Raw genomic sequence first — 23,476 nt, 5'->3', positions numbered from 1 at the left:
AAAATTTAGATTAGCAAGAGAGGTATATTTTTAAATCTGAAGTTAGTATAAATAAAGAAAAAATAAAGCTGACATGTAGCTAAAATTATAAAAAGTCTCCCTGAAAAATAATCAGTTAAAAAATATGCCTTTCAATAATTAGGAGAAAGTCTCAGATAAGGCTCAGTAGATAAAGAAGGAGTTTTGCAAGCCCAGTGGCAAGAATCTGATCCCCAGAATCCATGAAAAGGTTAAAGCAATGAAACTATTCCAAAAATTATCTTATTAGCCCCTTGTTTACTCAGTAGAATGTTGGACTACACACATCCATCCCTAGTCACACATTCAAAGTAATATTTTTTGATTTTAAAATAATATGGAAAGAAGTGGTCTTAATGGGACATAATTTCTATAATGAACCAGGAAATTACCATATATCATGATTCTTATTTTAATTCACAATTTTCTTCAAACTTTCGTCTGTCTCTTTTCCATTTGTAACATTCTTTGACTCTCCAAGCACCATTATGGCAGATATTATTTTATATACATTTGTATCTAAGATGCAAATGTCTTGTGATCGGGTTCAGAATGGTATTGACACCATGATTAAGAATGACCCTTAGTCATGTTGAGCACGGGATTATGTCAGTGATTTCAAAAGCCTGTTATGGAGCTCATAAAAAAAAAAAAAGAAACCCACCTTCATGTCCCTATTCAGAAAGCATAAATGCCCTTCATGGGATCTGAGAACTGGAAATTATGAGAAGACTCATAGAATGAAAAAGAGGAGAACATGGCAAAAGCAATACATGATACCTCACAGGTATTACTTTTAATAGAATAAAAGTAAAAATCTGTAATCCAACCTGCTGATGGGGCATTTAAAATGCTCCAGTGCAAGATACTATGGCAATCGGGAAATATTCAGTGCCTAAGCTGATAGAATTGGGTAAGACTTTTAAAGAAGCAACAAGAGTCTGTTTTAGACCGATTCCTGAGGCTATGGAACAGGGAGCATATGGAGTCAAATTGTTGTGGAGGCTGAAAAACTGAGTGATATAACTATCAATATCTCTTTTAGACAACTGCTGCATGACCTCAGACAATATCACAGAAATCAGTCACTAATGGATAGGCTTATCAAAGCTACTAGCAACACTGGGCTATCTCTTTTTGAATTCCCAGGAATGTTCAGGAAAGGGAAACAACAGAGGGAACTAGGTAGAAAAATAAAGCTGTGTGTGGTCCTCGAATTCCTGTGCCACACAGAACTATTTTCATAGGAGAATTAAGAAAACAGTTGTTTCTACAGGGACCGTGAGGTAAGTATGAGGCTTTAATGACTTTGCTGAGGCCACGGGATCTTTATTAGGAAGAGGGGCCTTGGCAAACTTCTGTGATCTAGACTGTTGTATACGTTCATAAGGTGCTAAAACACATGGAAAGAGATGAGGAGAACAGTAAATAGGCCTTTCTGAGTCACCTGAAGGCAATATGGCTAGATTTTTGTTGAGCTAGTGTTCCTAGAGAAAATATTGATAGAAAGCCAACTTCTGTTCTTATGAGTCTTTGGATGAATTTAAGGCCTTAACAGTAATTCAACAAATGTTTGAAAGAAGCAGAAGATATTGGGGGTAGAAATGGGTCCTATAGCATCTTCTATTGAAGAAGAAGGTGTCCCAGGGTGGGAGACACCAAAGTCCTTTTTCTGACAGGAGGCCAAATTTGCCTACAAGTGAGGTCCCTACCTGGAGACTGCATATTGAGTTACTGATCTATTATTTCCCAACTCATGTTTAAAATATTTGGGCTTTTGCAGCAGGTTTTTTTTTTTTGTCAGACATTTTGGTCCACCAACCTCCTAATAATGACACAGTGGCTTATTATTAATTATGAAATCTTGGACACCATCTAAGGCTTATTTCAAACTAGTTCCTCTAACTTAAATTAACCTGTTTCTATTATTCTGTTCTCTGCAATGTTATTTTGTTTTTACCTCTCCTCAATTCCAGAAGTCAAATTTGTTCCACGTCTCAGTTCCTGTCACTTTACTAGGTGGAAGTGATACCTCTGGAAAACTGCCCTCTACATTTTTGTTTATGTCCTTAGATCAACATTGCTGTCAGCCTCAACTCATAACCACTGGAGAAGTTCCTCAGAGCAAGTGACTGTTGGTTTGTCTAAGTGGCCTAATTCTTATCCAGAGATGAACATCTGTAGTCACTCTTCCAAGACTAACAGATTATTGTAGAAAAGGAGGCAGAAAGAAAGAGAAAAGAGACTGAGTAGAGAGCTGTGTATCTATTTCCTAAGAGATTGGAACATTTTATCTTGTGGAGAAGCTCCTTAAAAAGAATGTAAACAGCTCAAGATAACGTCAGAAGTTCCCTGAAATTGACCAGATTCTCTAGGACCCTCCTTTCCAAGATTCAGATAAGCAAAGTAGTAAAGGACTCTGAGGCCAGCACTACTGCTGCCTGGAAGAGGTTTAGACCAGTGAGTCACATTGGAAAGGAACACATGTTGACCTTCCCAAGGAAGTGCAAGACTGCTCACAATGTCCACCTTTTGTGCCCTGTCACCTGTGCTGGGTGGGCTTTCATGATGCAGCTATCCTTGAGACACTTCTGCTTCTCACCCGTATAAGTAATCACAATAAAACTCATAGTTAGCTAGGTTGGACACTAGCGGTTCTGTTGTGGGCTCTCCATCTGGGATGAGTAGATATGTGTGTGACATCTCCCTAGAAACAGTTTTGCCACCCAACAGGAAGTTGGCAAGTTTCCTCTATAGTATCTTCAACCCCAGCTTCTTTAGTCATATGCCTCTGCTAGCTGGTTTTCTGGACACTAGTGATCTCCTCTGTCTAGGGCTCAGATTATATTTACAATGCATAGAACGCTATGTGTTTCTGTACCAAATAAGTACCCTTTATCTAGATATTTTATCCAGGTATATTAAAATACTTATCCTTAGTTCTAAGAGTGAGCTATGTGAGAAGAAGCCTTAGCCTTTGAAGCGGCCTGATTTAAAGTCCAGAAGATCTCATATTTTAAAATGCTATCTTGCCACTGATCCACTGATGTGGCTGAAGAGGATTTTCCCAGCATCTGGATGGTGTGCAGGATCCAAGGTTTCAGTATGCTCTTCTCTATAGCTGTAGCCCTAACTGTCAGTATAGCTTTTGCCTTGCCTTCTCCCATTCCTTCCTTAAAATTATCTGATATTGAAAATAAGGTATGAACTTCATGTCACTCTTTTCCTTCAGCTGTAGTTCTGGTCTTCTGCAGATATACTCTATCCTCAATGCGGCTGAGCCTCCAATGTGGTTACTCTCTTCTGTTCCCTTGCTAAGAACAAATAGGACATTCTGTACAGTGTGATAATGAGTAAGTCATGGATTTTAGAAAAGTGTAGATTGAAGATGAGTTTAAGGAAGAAGTATAAAAGTTGTTGGAAATCAATGTCTTTTCCTTTTTATTGATTTTTATTGACCTCTACATTTTTCTCTGCTCCCCTCTTTTCTTTTCCCTTCTCCACCTCTCCCCTCCCCCTTCCATCCTCCCCCAAGGTCCCTATGCTCCCAATTTACTCAGTAGATCTTGTCTTTTTATACTTCCCATATAGATTAGATCTTAGGATCTTAGAGCCCTCATTGTTATCTAGATTCCCTGGGATTGTGATTTGTGGGTTGGTTTTCTTTGTTTTATGTTTAAAACCACTTATGGGTGAGTTCGTGTGGTAATTGTCTTTCTGGGTCTGGGATTCCTCAATCAAAATGATGTTTTCTAGCCCCTTCCATTTGCCTGCAAAATTCAAGCTGTCATTTTTTTTGTTGTTGTTGTGTAGTACTTCATTGTGTAAATGTACCACATTTTCCTTTTCCATTCTTTGGTCAAAGGGCATTTAGGTTGTTTCCAGGTTCTGGCTATGACAAACAATGCTGCTAATGAATATGTCTTTTTATTGTTAATTTGATGTAATTAAAACAATCAGCTTTTAAGATGGAAGTCCTGCACTCGGGAGGCAGAGGCAGGCGGATCTCTGTGAGTTCGAGATCAGCCTGGTCTACAAGAGCTAGCTCCAGGACAGGCTCCAAAACCACAGAGAAACCTTGTCTCGAAAAACCAAAAAAAAAAAAAAAAAAAAAAAAAAAAAAGATGGAAGTCCTCATTGAAATTTAATACCTGTTTTAATACTGATCATTATGTAATTTAGCGTGAATAGAAAAAACTTTAGTGAAATCATACTTTTTTATTGTTAAATGTTCTGTTTTGGAAGATGTGCCATTTGTGTACAGTCTTACCCCACATTAAAATGATGACTTGGTTGTGGAATAATCTTTTGTTGCACCATGAAGGATCATCACTCAGATCCATTAATAAATAGCTGCATGGCAACAGTTAGGCAGAATTTTTACAGAAGAGAGAATGCTGGAAAAAAGAAGGGTGGAAATGGAGGAAGCCCTCAACCAGATGGAAAGGAAGCACAATGGGCAATACAGAGTAAGGTAATAAAGTCACAACACAAAAAGTAGGTTAATAAAAATAAGTTAATTAAAGTTGTAAGAGCTAGTAAGTAACAAGCCTATGCTACTGGCTGATATTTTTTAATTAGTAATAACTTATTCATGTCATGATTTCTCAGCTAGTTATGAGGACATAAAAAGTCTGATTACACTTTGTATAAATACAGACAATTGATTGTTTTTATTTAAATAAAAATTACAACAGCCAATTCCAAGTATGCAGAAGTCATATAATCTATTTATGGATGATTATAATTTCATAATTCGTATTTAAAGAACTTGACAATTTATGCAAATATATAAAACTTATGTAAAATATGGATCTTAAAATTGTTTCATGACTCAAGAATTAGTAATAATAGTTTTTATGTACAAATGACCCAAATGATTTTTGCTACTAACAAATGTGACAATCTTTTAAACTCATATTTATACATCTATCTATCATAATTTATCTATTCATGTATAGACAACTGTATGAATATAATTCATACATACATTCTCTTCCAAATCACTAGACATATGGAAGTAAAGTGTAATTATATAATTATCAAATCCCAGGTTTGAGTCTCTTGAGGCAACATAGAACACAGGGGTGCAAAGTAAAGCATACCTTAGCCCAATTTCATGCCAGTTCCTTTTAAATGAATATCCTCTAGCCAGAGACAATATTAATCACACTTCCTCTGGGAGTCCCCTGCCACTTAGTCCTGGCAAATTACACTCTACTCAGCCACATGAAGGAACGACTCTTCCATTAGACTGCATATTCCTCTGAATAAGGGGCCATTAGTCTTCATTTTCTCAGCATTTAGCCAGTTCATGGTACTCTGTGAGCCAGCAGTACTGTTTGTCAACCCAACTGGGATGTTAAATATAGATGAAATTAATATACAGCACAAAACCTTTTAAATGAAAGTCCTTCCAAAGTTTCTCCTAAAGCTGCATACCACAAACAATGTCAAAGAAGAGTAGAACAAATTACAATAATTTAAAGATTTAGAACATAAATGAGATAACTTTCACAGGAGAAAAGAGGGCAAATATGTACTTCACTGTTTATTTGTGCTAATGTTAAAAATAAGTGAAACGAGAAAAACAAGAAAAATATTTTCTGCTAGTTTCTTTCATATGGATATTACATATATACCTATAAACTGCATTATATGCTATAGCCTATGAGCATTATATGTGGCTGAAATACAATAAGATCTGTGTAAACCTAGGAAACTGGCAAGCATTTTAGATAAGTTTGAGTTAGAGTACATTTACACAAAGATTCTTTTTATTCACTACAGTTAGAGTTTCTCTGGTTCTATTTGTAAGAGACACATTTCACTTATTTTGTAGTTATTTTAAGCTTACATAAACTGCATCACAATACAAGTTTATTTACTAAGAATTAATTCCACTGTGTTTCTTTCATTTAATGATTGTGCCAGTATAAAGTGAGAAAGATAATAGTGGCACATTTTTTAGATGACTGTGAAACCTTCACAAATATTCATATATTCAAATCCACATATCTATGTAATGTTCATGGATATTATTTAATATTGTACTGTAGGAAAAATATACTACATTAACATTTTATTCCATATACATGTTTATATACAGTATATCTTTATAAACAGTGTATAACAGGTATATCTTTACATACAGTGATAAATCACACATGAAAGTATGAAATTTGAAAGGTTTAAATTTTTTGAAAATTGTTAGAATGGCTTGAACAGTATAAAATTAAAAAGACCTCACTCACAAAGACACCAAGGGTTTCTTGTTGTTTATCTTTACTTCTTTTAATCAAAAGTATGGGAACTTCTTTCCAGAATACTGAATTTAAAAATTCTATTCTGCATTTCTTGATTTTTATATCTTGATTTATTATAAATAAGTGAAACAAAGAACTAATTTGCTTCATAGCTTTTTGTAAGAATAAGTTTGCTTGATTTAGTTTAGATTAAGTTAGGATTTGGAAATCTTTTAGAAATGTATTATTCTATAGATTTGAATCATCAAAATATCTATACATGCTATTACCTGGAAAATAAGGAAGTCCACATTTCAAAAGGACTTTTGAAATCAATTACACTATGGATGTGTTATTTCTAATTTTCTGCAGGAGTAAGCTCTAATGTCTTGATCCAAAACTAGTGAGGGTTTAATACCATGGCTTTCTCTTTTGAAGAGGATTGCCTTTAAGTCCCAATTCGAGATTCAATGTCTGCAGATGAGAGAGAACTACAAAAGCCAGCGGGAAGAGAGGAGAGTGAGCAAAAACCAGAAAGCCATTTAAAGGTCAAAAGAAAAAAATAAATCCTGTTACAGTGAATGAAAAATAGCTTCAGCTCATGCATAAATGCCAACATTTGAAGATTGTTATTGGTATTATCAAAGGGGAAGACTTCTTTTGCTCCTTTCAAGGTACTGATCAAGAAGTTTCTTAGTAAAAAATACACTAGTACACTAGTTTTTTTTTTTTCATAAATAAAGACAGATTGCGTGAAACCTGGAAGATTTTATGTTTCAATGTCTCTAGGTAATTCCTGACAAACTACAGCGTATGTGACAAACTCATTCACAATTTAATACTACTTACAAATATATTTTTCTTAACTTTGGGTGGAAGATGCTACTGTAAACAAAGTTCAATATTCCTGAGCTTTTCAGCTATATATGCCAAATGTAGAGTATGTTCAATATTATCTCTCACTTTTTTTCTTTCATGTTTATTAGATCAGACCTAGGCTATGGTTTGAACAGGGACAGGGAGTTCACACACCATAAAGAAAGGGATAATTGTATTAGAATTCCCCTGTGTGTGTTCCCCACTCAGCTTTTCCAGCCTCAGTTGTATGCCTTGATCCTTCAAGACTAGGCACTCACTCCCCTCCACACTAATATTTGATTTTGCCATATCCCTATTTTGGTTCTTATTACATTGTGTGACATTCCTGGGGAGATGTAACATAGATGTCTACTTAACCCAGATAGCAAATCACAAATTACAGAACAAAGAACAGATACCACAAAAGTCCACCTTGGTGAACCAATAGGTTTATTAGAATCAGTTACAGGAATCTGGGTGAGGGGTTACTTACAGTAGCAAAAAATGTCTTGAAGATAGCTGCATCTTCAAAACCCAACCAAACATGAGTGATATCTCACAGACCTCGGAAAATAGAGCATACTATTTAGCCTGTAGGCAGTTCAAGAGGTTGGGGAATATCCTTTCCAAGTGGCTCACTTTGTGTAAACTTCTGGGCAGCTTGGCTAGTTTCAATTTCTTCCAGGCAGCAATTCTTGTCTCAGAGTCTTTTTTGCAGCTTGGCTTGTCTGAGGGTGACTCTCAGCAGCTTGGCTTGTTTTCTCTGGGAAGGAGAGACTGCTAACTTTTGTCAGTTTCAAGGACTTCCTGAAGCTATTTTGAATTGCCTACCTTAATGCCTAATGAATTTCCATGCATTATAAAATTCATCAATCTCAGAGAAAATTCTTACACAAGACTTCCATATCCACTACCGAATGACTGAAAAACATCGAGATTTTAACATACTGTCTGGAGCACACACTCTCAGAATGGTTGGGAACACAAAACTCCTCACAGGAAACAAAACTTCCTCAAGTTTCTGGTTGTCATTGGAAGATATCAACCTAATAAATCTTGAAAATGAAAAGCTAGATGTCAGAGAGACTAAAGCTGTACCTTCTTCTACATTAGGATCTAAAAGAGACATACTCTACACCAGAGCTCATAGAATTGAGAAAACAAGGGTAGAATTTATACTATGGTAAGGTGACTTAGCACATAGAAACAGAATCTGGGCATACACGATGGTAATTGATCTTATAGATACAGAATCTAGACCCATATCAGAATTGTGTAGACTAAGACACTGAAACTGCACATACACTCAACATGAGTGACTCTACAGAGACCACTGTGCTCACAGCTAAGTGATCGGACACTGGAGGCAGATCCCACCTCCCTGTCCTACTCTTTCCCCTCGTATTTATACTCCATTTTATGTCTATTTAAAGTGCTGTGGACCAACTTTGCATTTCCTTTGATTTTTCTTTCTTTCTTTATAGATCAATTGATGTATTGACAGACCACTTGTAGGCTTTCTTTGCCACATTATCTTTTCATATTACTTTATAACTCAAGTTGCCTTTATTGCTTTCCATCCTCCTTAATTTGCACTATTCCATGTTCCATGTAGTTCTAGTATCACAGGTATTCTTATTATGATTTACTTTACTTTCTGCTCATTCTCACTATTAGCAATGAATTACTTTGCATACACAGCACCATGTTTTCCCTTGTTTCCCTAAAATAACCAGAGTTTAATGGGTCATTAGTTTTATTTAATTCTAACATAGTGCACTTACTGTAGTGCACCATAATACCCATGGTTGCTTTGGGGGTAGTATTCTATGTTTGGAATTTGTCGTTGATGGAAATCATCCCCATTATTCCAGTTTGTACTGTGTAAAGTATTCCTGTTTTTAGTCAGGTTGTTATATACCCATATGGATACTGAGTGAGGCTCAATAACCAAACACTGATTCACACACTCAGAGTACTAAGATTGATCTCTAGAACTGTTCCAAATATAGAATGCCGTGCAGTACCACAGGAAAAATCAGGCTCATGTGACTCCTATGGGAATTACCACAGCTATGGGTCCCTAAGAGAGAGAACTAGGTACAACTGAGAGTAGGTGCAAAAGAACTTACAAAATAATAATTGTTAGTATGTTGGATGAAATGGAAGAGTATATAAATTAACTCCTTAATGACATCAAACAGAAGACAAATGGCAGGTGGTAAGACAAGCACATGAATTCAGAGATAAAAATGCTGATTAGGCAAATATAGAATTCAACTGAAACTTCACAAAGAATAATCATGCCTAAGACAGAATATTAGGCTTTAAGGAAAGACAAGTAGACAAGATAATCTAACAAAAGGAAAAGATCCCAAGAGTAGACAAAAGAATCAGAGGCCCACTCCTATATACATTCAGAAACCTCATAGAAACACTAAACTGGAAGCAATAATTTACTCAGAGGACTATTTGTTATATTTTTTAAATGGATGAATGAATGTCTAGACACTAGGGATAAAGGTTAACAACAGAGTTGTCATTATTCCTACTGAAAGATGTGAAATCAGTTTCCCTTAATAGTTTCACAATGGGTATATCAACAATTCCATGACAGGCCTTTTCTTCAAGAGTAGTTGACTAACATAGAATTGGACTCCATAGGGTTGAAATGGTGTTTTGTTTTGTTTTCCTTTTTATTTACTTATTTATTTATTTATTTATTTATTTATTTATTAAAGATTTCTGCCTCCTCCCCACCACCACCTCCCATTTCCCTCCCCCTCCCCCAATCAAGTCCCCCTCCTTCATCTGCCCTAAGAGCAATCAGGGTTCCCTGCCCTGTGGGAAGTCCAAAGACCATCCACCTCCATCTCGGTCTATTAAGAGGAGTATCCAAACTGCCTAGGCTCCCACAAAGCCAGTCCGTGCAGTAGGATCAAAAACCCATTGCCATTGTTCTTGAGTTTTATTTGGTTATTGTTTGGTAATTTTTTTCTTTTTGTCTGTGGTTTTATTTTGTTTTCTAGGTTTGTTGTTGTAAGGCAGTGGTTTTCAACCTGTGGGTCACAGCCCCTTTGCAAAACCTCTATCTTCAAAAATACTTAGATTACAATTCTTAACAGTAATCAAATTTCAATTATAAAGTAGTTTCAAAATAACTATATGTTATTTATGTTTAATAATGTTGTGGGGGTCACCACAACACGAGGAATTGTATTAATGAGTAACAGCATTAGAAAGGTCGAGCACCACTGTTGTATTGGGTTTTGTTTTGTTTTTCTATTTTTTTTTGTTTTGTTTTGTTTTGAGAAGAACCTAAAGTGGAGTACATATGGAAGGGAGAAGAATGAAAGAACTTGGTGGAAGTAAGGAAAGTGCTTAAAATATATTTAAATTTAAAAATTTAAAAAATATTAACAAAAAGAAAAGGAAACAATAGATGTTTTAAAGCATTCAAATAATAAAGATGATATAAGAACAACTGAAAAAAAGGATTCTGGGAAGCTTGGACATCTACAACAGAGTTGTGAAATATGATTCTTATTTCTCATTTTATACAGAAATCAATTTAAAATAGATAAAAAAAAAAACTAAAGGTTGAGACCTAAAACTCTGAGACTTTTCTTAGAGAAAGCACTTCAAAATATAAGGTTACAGATGAATTTGAAAGAATTGTTATGGTTCAGGAAATAACAGAAAGAATAGGAAAATGAGATATGGGATTAAAAACTTCTATAAAAATTGTGTAAATAAGTGTAAGATGGAATCTCACAGTTGTTCTGATTTGCATTTCCCTGATGGGCTAAGGATGTGAACATTTCGTTAAGTGTCTGTTGGCCACTTGAGAGTCTTTTGTTGAAAATTCTCTGTTTAATTTTGTACCCCACTTTTTAATTGGATTATTTGAATTTTTGATGTCTAATTTCTTGAGTTCTTTATATATTTTGAAGATCAGTTCTTTGTCTGATGTGGGGTTAGTGAAGAACTTTTCCCATTCAGTAAGCTGCCTTTTTTGTCTTATTGACTGTGTCCTTTGCTTTACAGTGGCCTCTCAGTTTCATAAGATCTCATTTGTTTACCATCTTACAACTGTCAGAATGTCTAAGATCAAAAACACGAGTGATAGCTTATGCTGGAGTGGATGTGGAGTAAGAGCAACATTCATCCATTGTTGGTGGGAATGCAAACTTGTACCAACCGCTTTGGAAATCAGAATGGTGGTTTCTAAGAAAATTGGAATTAACCTACCTTAGGGTCCAGCAATACCACACTTGGGCATATACCCAAAAGATGCTCAATCATACTGCAAAGCATTGGTTCAACAATGTTCGTAGCAGCATTATTTATAATAGGCAGAAACTGGAAACAATTTAGGTGCCGCTCAACTGAAGAATGGATAAAGAAAATGTGGCACATTTATACCTTAGAGTACTACTCAGTGGGAAAAAAAAATGACATCTTGAATTTTGCATGCAAATGGATGTAATTAGAAAACATGATCCTGAGTGAGGTAACCCAGACCCACAAAGAAGAATATGGTATAAACTCACTCCTAAGTGGATACTAGCTATAAACAAAGGATATTTAACCTATAGTTCATGATCCTAGAGTAGCTGAGTAATAAGTGAATGCAAAGAAAAATATAAATAGATTTCCCTGGAAATTGGAAGCAGACAAGATCACCTGACAAAATTGGAAGCATGGGGGTGAGGAGATAAGGGAGTATAGAAGGGGAAGAGAAGGGAAGAAGGGGGGGGTGAGGAGAACTTGAGGGAATAGAATAGTCCAGATGGAGGAAGGACAGAGCGGAGAGCAAGGGAAGAGATATTTTGATTGAGGGAGCCATTGTATGGTTAGCAGAAACCTGGATCTAGATAAATTCCCAGGAATCCACAATGATGACCCCAGCTATGACCCTAAGCAATAAAGGAGAGGGGGCCCAATCTTCACTTGCCCTGTAGTCAGATTGATGATTGTCTTAGATATCACCATAGAACCTTCCTTCAGCAACTGAGGAAAACAGAGGCAAAGAATCGCAGGGCACTGGACTGACCTCCCAGAGTCTGGTTGAAGAGTTGGAGGAAGGAGAATATGAGCAAAGAGGTCAAGTCCATGATGGGTTCATGCACTGAAACAGTCTATCTGCACTAATAGGACCCTACAAACTCCAGTAGGACTGGGAAGGAACAAGCATAGGACCAAACTGAATATGGTTGACAGTTGCATGCCTGGGACAGATCGAGGGGCCACAGGCAGTGGCAACACGATTTATCCCTACTTAATATACTGGCTCTTTGGGAACCTATTCTCTTTGGATGGATACCTTGATCAGCCTTGATATAGTAGGGAGGGCCCTAGACCTCCCACAAAGCAATGTGCCTTACCTTCTCTGAGGATTGGATGGGGATGGGGTGGGAAGGTATGTGGAGGGAATGGGAGGAGGGGAGGGAGTTTGCATTTGGATTCATATCTATAATGAAAAAAAATGTTTTATTTTTTAAAAAATAAATATATAAAAAGGAAATGTGTGAATATCTCCCATAAATTTAGTTTTTATTGTTGGTGATGTTATTTTGTGTGTTTTTCCCTTCTTTGGAATTTGCTGCTGCAAGATCATCTATTGTCTATGTTTTTGTTGATGTAGCCAACTTCCTTGGGTTGAAGTTTTCCTTCTAGTACTTTGTGTAGGGCTGGGTTTGTGGCTATGTATTGGTTAAATCTTGTCTTCCATGGAATATCTTGATTTGTACTTCTATGGTAACTGAAAGTTTTGCTGGGTAGGTAGTCTATGCTGGCATCCTTGGTCTCTTAATGTCTTCATAATGCTTGAACAGGAACTTTTGGCTTCTATTGTTTCCATAGAGAAGTCAGGTATGATTCTGATAGGTCTGCCTTTATGTGTTACTATACTATATGTTTAGTGTTTTGATTATTATGTGTTGAGGGGACTTTTTCTGATCCAATCTATTTGGTGTTCTGTAAACTTCTTATATCTTCATAGGCATATCTTTCTTTAGGTTAGGAAAGTTAGCTTCTATGATTTTGTTAACTATATTTTCTGTGCTTTTGAGTTGGATTCTCCTTCTTCTATACCTATTTTTCTTAGGTTTGGTCTTTTCATGGTGTTCCATATTTCCTGGATTTTTTGTGTTAAGCTTTTGTGAGATTTAATGTTTTCTTTAACCAATGAGTCTACTTCCTCTACTATATCATCAATGTTTGAGATTCTCTCTTCCATCTTTTGTATTCTGCTGTTTATGTTTCCATTTGTGGCTCTTGATTGTTTTCTCATGATTTCTATTTCTATAATTCTCTTGGTTTATGTTTCCTTTATAGTCTCTGTTTCAGTTTTCAAGTCTTGAACGGTTTCTTTCAATTTTTTATTGCTTTTTTTTGGTTTTCTTTAAGGAATTTGCTGGTGTCTTCCAATTTTTTGTCTTTTCCTCCATTTTTGGAGGAAATTTTTCAAGCAATCACTGGTCATTAATATCCCTTAATATAAATGGACTCAACTAACCTATTAAAAGACACAGGCTAACAGATTGGATATAAAATCAGAATCCATCCTTCTGCTGTATACAAGAAGCACACCTCAACCTCAAAGACAGCCATTACCTCAGAGTAATGGGTTGACAAAAAATTTTCCAATAAAATGGACCTAAGAAACAAGCTTGTATATTTATCCTAATATCTAGTAAAATAAACTTTAATCTAAAATCAATCAAAAGAGACAAAGAAGGACATCACAGGAAAAACCCATCAAAGGAAATCTCAATAATGAACATCTATACCCTGAATACAAGGGTACCTTCATATGTAAAAGAAACACTTCTAAAGCTTAAATCACACATTAAACCAAACACACTAATAGTGGACTTCAAGTGTCCACTCTCACTACTAGACAGGTAAGTCAGACAAAAAAAAATAACAGAGAAATAAGGGAACTAACAGATGTTATGACTCTAATGGACTTAACAAACATCTATAGAACATTCCATTCAAACATAAAAGAATATACTTTCTTATTAGCACCTCATGAAATCATCTCAAAAATTGACCACATATTAGGTAACAAAGCAAACATCAATAAATACAAAAATAGGAATAACTCCATGTATCTTATTGGATCACCATGGCTTAAAATTAGAACAAAACAGCAACACTAATTCCAGAAAGCCCACAAATACATGAAAATTAAATATTGCTTACCTGAAGTATCAGTGGGTTAGGAGAGAAATTAAAGCCTTTGTAAAATTCAATGAAAATGACCACACAGCATAACCAAATTTATGGAACACGATGAATGTGATGTTAAGAGGAAAGTTCATAGCACTAAACGCCTACATAAAAAAAGCTGGAAAAGTCCGACAATGGTAAATTAGCAGACCATTTGAAAATTCTGAACAAAAAGAAGCAAACTCAGTCAGGAGAACTAGATGGCAGGAAATAATCAAATCAAGGGCTGAAATCAATAAAATAGAAACAAAGAAAACAATACAAAGAATCAATGAGACAGAGTTGGTTCTTTGAGAAAATCAACAAAATAAACAAAACTTTAACCAAACAAACAGAAAAGCAGAAAGAGAATATCCAAATTAACAAAATTAGAAATGAAAAGGGGGATATAAGAACAGACATGGAGGAAATCCAGAGAATAATAAGGTCATATTTCGAAAACCTATATTCTACAATATTGGAAAACTTAAAGGAAATGGATAACTTTCTGAATAAATATCACTTACCAAATTTAAATTAAGACCAGATAAACAAATTAAATAGAGCTATGACTGCTAAAGAAATAGAAACAGTCACCAAAAGTCTCCCAACCAAAAAAAGCTCAGAACCAGATGGTTTAAGCTAAGAATTCTACAAGCTTTTCAAGGAATAACTAATATCTCTTGTCTTCAAATTGTTCCACACAATAGAAACAGAAGGAACATTGCCAAACTTTTATTTTGAGGTTACAATTACGCTGATACACAAACTACAGAAAGACATCACTAAGAAAGAGAATTACAGACCAATCTCACTCATGAACATTGATGCAAAAATACTCAAAAAATACTGGCAAATCAAATCTAAGAGCACATCAGAAACATCATCTACCATGATGAAGTTGGCTTCATCCCAGAGATGCAGTAATGGTTCAACATATGAGAACCTGTCAATGTAATCCACCATATAAACAAACCGAAAAATAAAAATCACATGTCCATCTCATTAGATGCTGAAAAAGACTTCTAAAAAATATAACATCCCTTCATTATGAAGGTCTTGGAGAAAGCAGGGATACAAGAAAGATACCTAAACATAATAAAGGCAATATGCAGCAAGATAACAGACAACATCAAACTAAATGGAGAGAAACTCACAGTGAGCCCACTGAAATAAGGAACAAGACAGTTTCCCACTCTCTCCATATCTATTTAATATAGATCTTGAGATCTTAACTAGAGCAATAAGTCACAAAAGGAGATCAAGGGAATACAAATCAGAAAAGAATAAGTCAAACTCTCACTGTTTGTTTGCTGAAGATATGATAGTTTACATAAGCAACCCCAAAAATTCTATCAAGGAACTTCTACAACTCATAAAAACTTTAGTAATGAAGCAGGATACAAGATTAACTCAAAATAAAATCAGTAGCTGTACTTTACACATATGATAAATGGGCTGAAAAAAAATCAGAGAAACACCATGCTTCACAATAGCCACAAATAGCATAAAATATTTTGGAGTAACTCTAACCAAACAAGTGCAAGACTTGTATGACAAGAACTTTAAATTTTTGATGAAAGAAATTAAAATACAGACAAGAAAATGGAAGGATCTCCCATGCTCTTTATATGTAAATTTACATAGTAAAAATGGCAGTCTTACCAAAAGCAATCTACAAATTCAATGCAATGCCCAGCAAAATCCCAACAAAATTCTTCAAAAACCGCAAAAGAACAATACTCAACTTCATATGAACAATTACCCTATACTTACCATAACGGTATCTGATTGCCTGGTTCTTGGATATAGTTTTTCCTGGCCCTGTTCTAGAGACCCCACACAAGGTTGTAGCGGTCCTCGGGGACCCTTCAGACCTAGGAAGGCTGATTTGCTCATAGGTGAACTTCGTCCTGTTCCTGCATGTTTTTATTATGGCAATACCATGCAGATTTTATCCCTACAGCTATGCAGTACAACTTGAAATCAGGGATGGTGAGACTTCCAGAAGTTCTGCTACTGTTCAGGATTATTCTTGCTTTCCTGGGATATTTGTTATTCCAAATAAAGTTGGATATTGTTCTTTCAATCTCTACAAAGAATTGTGTTGGAATTTAGAAGGGGATTGCAATAAATCTGGAGGTTCTTTTAGTAAGACAACCTTTTTATACTATGATAATCCTACTGATCCGTGAGCATAGGAGATCTTTCTATTTTCTGATACTTTCTTTGATTTTCCCATTTAAAGACTTGAAATTTTATTTATTTATTTTTATTGAAAAAATTTCCCCCTCCTCCCAGCCTCCCATTTCCCTCCCCCTCTCCCCACTCCTCTCCCCTTCCCCCCACTCCTTTTCCCCTCCCTGTCCAGTCCAAAGAGCTGTCAGGGTTCCCTGCCCTGTGGGAAGTCCAAGGTCCTCCCCGCTCCATCCAGGTCTAGGAAGGTGAGCATCCAGACAGGTTAGGCTCCCACAAAGCCAGTACATGCAGTAGGATCAAAACCCAGTGCCATTGTCCTTGGCTTTTCATCAGCCCTCATTGTCTGCCATGTTCAGAGAGTCCAGTTTTATCCCACGCTTATTCAGTCCCAGTCCAGCTGGCCTTGGTGAGCTCCCAATAGATCAGCCCCACAGTCTCAGTGGGTGGGTGCACCCCTCACGGTCCTGACTTCCTTGCTCATGTTCTCCCTCCTTCTGCTCCTCATGTGGACCTTGGGAGCTCAGTCCAGTGTTCCAATGTGGGTCTCTGTCTCTATCTCCTTCCATCGCCAGATGAAGGTTCTATGGTGATATGCAAGATATTCATCAGTATGGCTATAGGATAAGGTCATTTCAGGTTCCCTCTTCTCAGCTGCCCAAGGAACTAACTGGGGACATCTCCCTGGACACCTGGGAGCCCCTCTAGGTTCAAGTCTCTTGCCAACCCTAAGATGGCTCCCTTAATTAAGATATATACTCCCCTGCTCCCATATCCATCCTTTCTTTATACCAACCATCTATATATAGTTCTTTCACTCTTTTGCTTAGTTTTACCCAAAGATATTTTATATAATTTGAGTATATAGTGAAGGGTATTGCTTCCCTTATTTCTTTCTCAGCCCATTTGTCATTTGTATATAGGAGGACTACTGATATTTTTTGTTGTTATTTTTGTGTCCAGTGACTTTGTGTAATGTGTTGATCAGCTGTAGGAGTTCACTGGTTTAATTTTTGGGTCACTTATCTATTTGAGCAAATCATCTTCAAATAGCAATACTTTGATTTCTTCCTCTCCAAGTTTTATCCCCTTCATTTTCTTTAGTTTTGTTGTTGTACTAGTTAGAACTTCAAGTACCATGTTGAATAGATATGGAGAGAATAAGCAGCCTTGTCTTGTTGCTGATTTTAGGGTGATTGTTTTGAGTTAATTTCTAATTAATGCAATGTTGGCTATAGGCTTGATGTATATTGCCTTCACTATGTTTAGGAATGTCTCTTGTATTTCTGATATCTCCAAGCCTTTTATCATGAAGGGGTGTTGTATTTTGTCATAGGGGTTTTCAGCATCTAGTGAGATGATCATTTTTTTCAGTTTGTTTATGTTGTGGATTACATTGAAAGATTTGTACTATCCCTGTACCTCTGGAATGGAGGCTCAGTGATCATGGTGGATGATCTGTTTCATGTGTTCTTGAATTCACTTTGTGAGTACTTTATTAAGTAGTTTTTACATCTATGTTCATGAAGGGAAAAGGTCTATAATTTTCTTTGTTGAGCCTTTATGTGGTTTGGGTTTTCAGAGTACCTTTGGTCTCATAAAACGAATTTCATGATGTTCCTTTTGTTTCTACTTTGTGGAAAATTGAAGAGAATTGGCATTAGCTTTTCTTTTTTAAAAAAGTATTTAATATGTATACACATGCCAGAAGAGGGCACCAGACACCAGATCTCATTATAGATGGTAGAGCCACCATATGGTTGCTGGGAATTGAACTTGGGACCTCCAGAAAAAGAGTCAGTGTTCTTAACCTCTGAGCTACCTCTCCAGCCTGACTTCAAAGCATATGACCCTGGGTAGGGTTTTTTTTTGGGGGGGAAGGGGGGATTGAAGACTTTTAATGATGGGCTATATTTCATTAAAAGTTATGAATCTATTTAACTTTTTTAATCTGATCTTGATTTAACTTTGGTAAATGGTATCTATTTAGAAAATTATTCATTTCTCTTATAATTTTCAATTTTGTATAGTAAAGGTTTTTGATGTATAATCTAATGATTCTTTGTTTTCTTCAGAATCTGTTATGTTCCTTTATTTCTGATTTTGTTCATTTTGATGGTCTCTCTGTGTGTCTTTCAGTTAGTTTGGATAAGGGTTTGCCTATCTTATTGATTTTTTCAAACAACCAACTCTGTTTAATTACTTCTCTGTATTGTTACATTTGTTTCTATTTTATTAATTTCAACCATTATTTTGATTATTTCCTGTTGTCTACTCTTATTGGGAGGTTTTGATGATTCTTTCTGTTCCAGAGATTTCAGGTAAAACTACTAGAATGAGACCTCTGCAATTTCTTTATGTAGGTACTTAGTGCTAATAACATCCCTCTTAGCACTACTTTCAATGTGTCCAATAAGTTTGGGTATGCTGGAAATACATTTTCTTTTAATTCAAAGAAGTCTTTAATTTCTTTCTTCATTTTTTTCTTGACTCAGTGATTGTTCAGTAGGGTGTTTCTCAGTTTCCATGAGTTGGTGGGCTTTCTGTTCTTTCTATTGTTGTTGAAATCCAGTTTTAATCCATGCTGGTTTGAAAGGATACAGGGGTTTATTTCAGTCTTCTTGTATCTGTTGAGACTTGTTTTATGACCAAGTATATGGTCAATTTAGGATAAGGTTGAGAGGAAGCTATATTCTTTTGTGTTTGTGTTAAATGTTCTGTATATGTCTATTAGGTCCATTTTATTCATCATGTTTGTCAATTCAATTATTTCTGTGTTTATTCTGTTAGTTTTTGTCTGTATGACCTTTCCATTGGTGAGAAGTGTTGCATTAATAATTTATGGGGTTTGATTTGTGATCTCTTAGAGTATATAAGACGGGTTTGATTTGTGATCTCTTAGAGTATATAAGACATCTGTTTAGGACCTCTTGGCTTTTAGAGGTTCTGTTTAGAAGTCAGGTATAATTCTAATATGTTACTTGACTTTTCCCCTGTATGTTTAGTATTTTGATTATTATGTGTTGTGGGAACTGTCTTTTCTAGTCCAATCGATCGGGTGTTCTTTAGTTTCCTGTACCTTTATAGGCATGTCTTTCTTTAGGTAAGAAAAATTTTATTCTAGAATTTTGTTAAATAAATTGTCTGGGTTTCTGAGCTGGTATTCTTCTCCTTTTCCTATCCCTATTATTCTTAGGTTTCGTCTTTTCACTTTTTGTCCCAGCATCCCTGGATACTTTGTGTTAGGAATTTTTTACATTTAACGTTGTCTTTTAACAATGAATCTATTTTTTGTGTGTGTCTTCAAAGCCTAAGATTCTACCTTTCATTCCATGAATTATGTTTCTATCTAAAATCCCAGTTAACTTGCCTGGATTTTCTAGGTCCAGAATCCCATATATGTTATATATATATATATATATATATATATATATATATATATATATATATATATATATAATATATATGGAATACTATGACTATATTCATTAGGTCAAAAAATAAAATGAAATTTAAATAACATGCACTTTATTTGTGCCATGAAATTGTACCATTCTGTTTTATATTTACAACTACTTAAAAATATAAAAGCCATTTGAATTTTCTGCTCTGGGTCTGAAACATGAACACATTTTGATGACCTTTAATCTAGTTGAACTATAAAAACCTTTGATTTCTTTTATTAAACATTTCTTATTCTTCTACGGGCAATTAAAGGGAAAGAATTTTAGTATTCACTTACATTTTTATTGTTACTCTATCCTGCAATTAAAGACTATACTGATAAGGAAAACTATGCCCATTGAGTATTCAGAAATAACCCATATTTGTCAGTAACTAGAGAGCTAAAGAAAATGTCATGTCAGTATAGTTCAGGCTTCTGCTTTTCCAGAATAGTTTCAAGGACTTCTCTACAGAGGAATGCTAATGAAGATATTTTCATTTTCACATTTATATTCAAGCTAAATTGTATTAATAAAAGAGCTTCCTCTTAGTAAAAAATTTAGAAAAACTTCCAAGAACAGAAAAGATTTTAGCTCAACACAAATTAGTCAACAGATTTGCAATGATTCTCTGCATTGATTTGCCTAAATTCTTAGAACCTAACAATTTAATTCTTTCAAGTCATTAAATAGCTATTTTGCATTTTTTTCAGCCTTTCCACAGAGAAAAATATGCCAAATATGTGAGAGAAATAATGGTTGGAATTTAATTGTCTACCTGACTCTTTAATTCTTTGATATTCTAATACAAAGGAGAACAATAGCATATGCTTGATGCTTTTTACCATTTTATAGATGCTATTATGTTTTTAGTTTAGCTTTTGTCTTTCTTGAAATATTTCTATTTAATACATTTTCCTTCTTTTTAATGGCTTACATATTAAATGTGTTTCTTCGTATTATTCAATAAATATTAAAATAAATAACCTTTGTAGGCATCTCTTAGCCTTAGACACTCACTCTGTTATGACATAAACTGACAACCATGATTGAGTTTCCAATAGCACAATTTGTGTGCCTGGAATTTCTACAGCAATGGTTTTTATGTTGAAAGCATTTGTGAGTATATACCTACTACATAGTTTTTGTTGAAAAGAAAGCATAAATAGCACAGAGACAAGTGCCATATCCTCCAATATTATATATTCTGCTCTGGTTGAAATATTTTCAGATCTCTGTGCTAAATATTATGTGTCATCATGGTTGTAGCTAAAATATTATTCACTAATACCTTCTCACAACAAAGGAAATATACATAACTTTTGATTTATAAGGCGTCTGCAATTTTATAGGACCTTGTAATATACTTTTTAGATAACTTTCTAATTAAAATTAGGAATTTTAAAACATTGTGCCTGATATTAGTCTACCATGGAGATGAAATCACCAAGAGACTTAGGCACAGCCATATAATTTTACATGTCTCCAAAGATTTCCAGACCTAAAATAAATCAAACTCATAAAACATCCTCAGAGACATGGCCATGCTCTCTGATTATATATGGTTCCCAGAATAAAACCACCGTAAAGGTAATTTTAGGAATGTCCCACATTAATCGTATAATGTGACAATACTTGGCTTTCAGGCAAGTGTCCTGATTTTTTAGTTTACTTTCTGTTTCTCTCTTAATACTTTCTATTCTCTGGAATTTCTGTAACCCTGAATCTGATCTTACTTCAGTAACTTTATTAAATGTGTTTTTCATCTTTTTCAATACTAATTTGACAATTTATTTTGTTTTGTTTTAGCACTGGGTATCATCTGGCATTATATACCATTCAATTTGTGTTTTTCATTCCTCCTGTTTGTAAAATTAAGAAGATTCTGTACTCCCTTCTTTGTAATTGTTTATATTTAAAATGCAAATTAAAATTTAAAATAAGATGTTAATAAATAAAGTGGACTTTCAATTTAACTAGGATTTTTCCAAAAACTGGGATTTTTTTTTTTTTTTTTTTTTTTTTTTTTTTGCTTTCCCCTGGTCCAGGATAAATGGGATATATATCATTATCAGTGATCATACGTCTTCTTCTTTCTAACACTGTCCACATTCCCTTGATTGCTTGTTTTGCATTCTCACGTCTCTGTCTCTTACTTCTGAGAAGCATGAATTACTAGATCTTTCATATAAGGAAGGACTGTAAATTATTTTATTTTCCTCCTGGTAAACCCAACTGGTGATTCTCATTTTTACTGAACACTAAATTTATGGTTTCCTAGTTTCTAAGAAGTTAATTCCTTCTTTATTTTATATACTAGTATGTTGGTCCCAAAGTGGTGATATTAGAATGAGAATTGACCAAGATGCAATTAGATCAACACAATAAAACAGTCATGGAAAGAACCGGAGTCCTTTAGTAATAAGGTCTCATTTTACTGGGCATGACTTCAGAAAGAAGTACCTGTTGTCTGGGTTTCTGTCCTGCCTGGTTTCTTTCCTCCCACAAGATCGACAGCTTTTTAGTCCCAAAGAAATCACACAGAGGTCTATATTAATGATAAACTGATTGGCCCATTAGCTCAGGCTTCTTATTAACTCTTATAACTTACATTAGCCCATTATCTTATATTTGTTAGGCACATGGTTCAGTACCTTTTACAGGGGCATAGTCACAACTTGCTTCTTCTGTGTCTGGACAGAACTGCAGAGGGAGCTTCCCTCTTCCCAGAATTCTCTTTTTTTCATTGACCCACCTCTACTTCTGTCTGGTTGTCCCATCGATTCTTCCTGCCTGACTACTGGATAATTTAAAACATAATTGACAGAATATAGACAATTGTCCTGCACCATGTACCCAATTTACAACCTACAAGGAACCTTTCATTAGAACTTGACCATGCTCACATTTGAGTAGAGGATTTCAATCTCCAGAATTATGAGAAACAAACACTTGCTGACTTTAAGTACTATTTTTAAAGATATTTTAGTTTAGTTGTCTGGATTATGATAGGCCAAAACTGCTTGCCAATGCATACAGGTTCTATTCTTTACTTAAAATTCTGATTTTAAGGAATTTATCCCCCAAAAGATGTGTCATACTAACTGTATCATGAAGCTAGAAACCTTTAACTTGGCTTCTTTGACATCTATATTGCCAATTTAAAATCCAAATTAACTTATTTTCAACATTATTTGAGTCATATATTTTAAGCAAGTGAAGCATTCCTAAGCCCATGAGAAATTGTAAAAATATACTAATCCCTTTATAGGACAAAACATATTATATTTATTATTAAACTATGCACTTAGAATATTTACACTTTCATATAAAGAACACTACACAATATTCATTTATGCTATTAATTATGCAATATTTCTAGATTATTTTAAATTAGGTTCAACTTCTATTATGTAAAATATTATTCAAAGTAAATAGTTAAGTTCCATTTTGTATATTTGACTGTCATTCAACCACCAGAACTATTTCGAAAACACT

General features: G+C 35.0%; 1 protein-coding gene across 1 annotated transcript in view; it reads left to right on the top strand.

The window, feature by feature from the left end:
• Nucleotides 1-4,436: 4,436 nt before the first annotated feature.
• LOC130887793 (40S ribosomal protein S4-like) overlaps nt 4,437-23,476 on the top strand; it is a 35,238-nt gene continuing 16,198 nt past the window's right edge. The window contains exon 1 of the mRNA XM_057790389.1: nt 4,437-4,492. Coding sequence (XP_057646372.1) covers nt 4,437-4,492 — 56 coding nt within the window. The remainder of the gene's footprint in view (nt 4,493-23,476) is intronic.

The sequence above is a fragment of the Chionomys nivalis genome, chromosome 16 (assembly GCF_950005125.1).
Source record: "Chionomys nivalis chromosome 16, mChiNiv1.1, whole genome shotgun sequence".
In the NCBI taxonomy this organism is placed as follows: Eukaryota; Metazoa; Chordata; class Mammalia; order Rodentia; family Cricetidae; genus Chionomys; species Chionomys nivalis.
The sequence above is the reverse complement of the archived record's forward strand: the minus strand, read 5'-3'. Positions and strand labels throughout refer to the sequence as shown.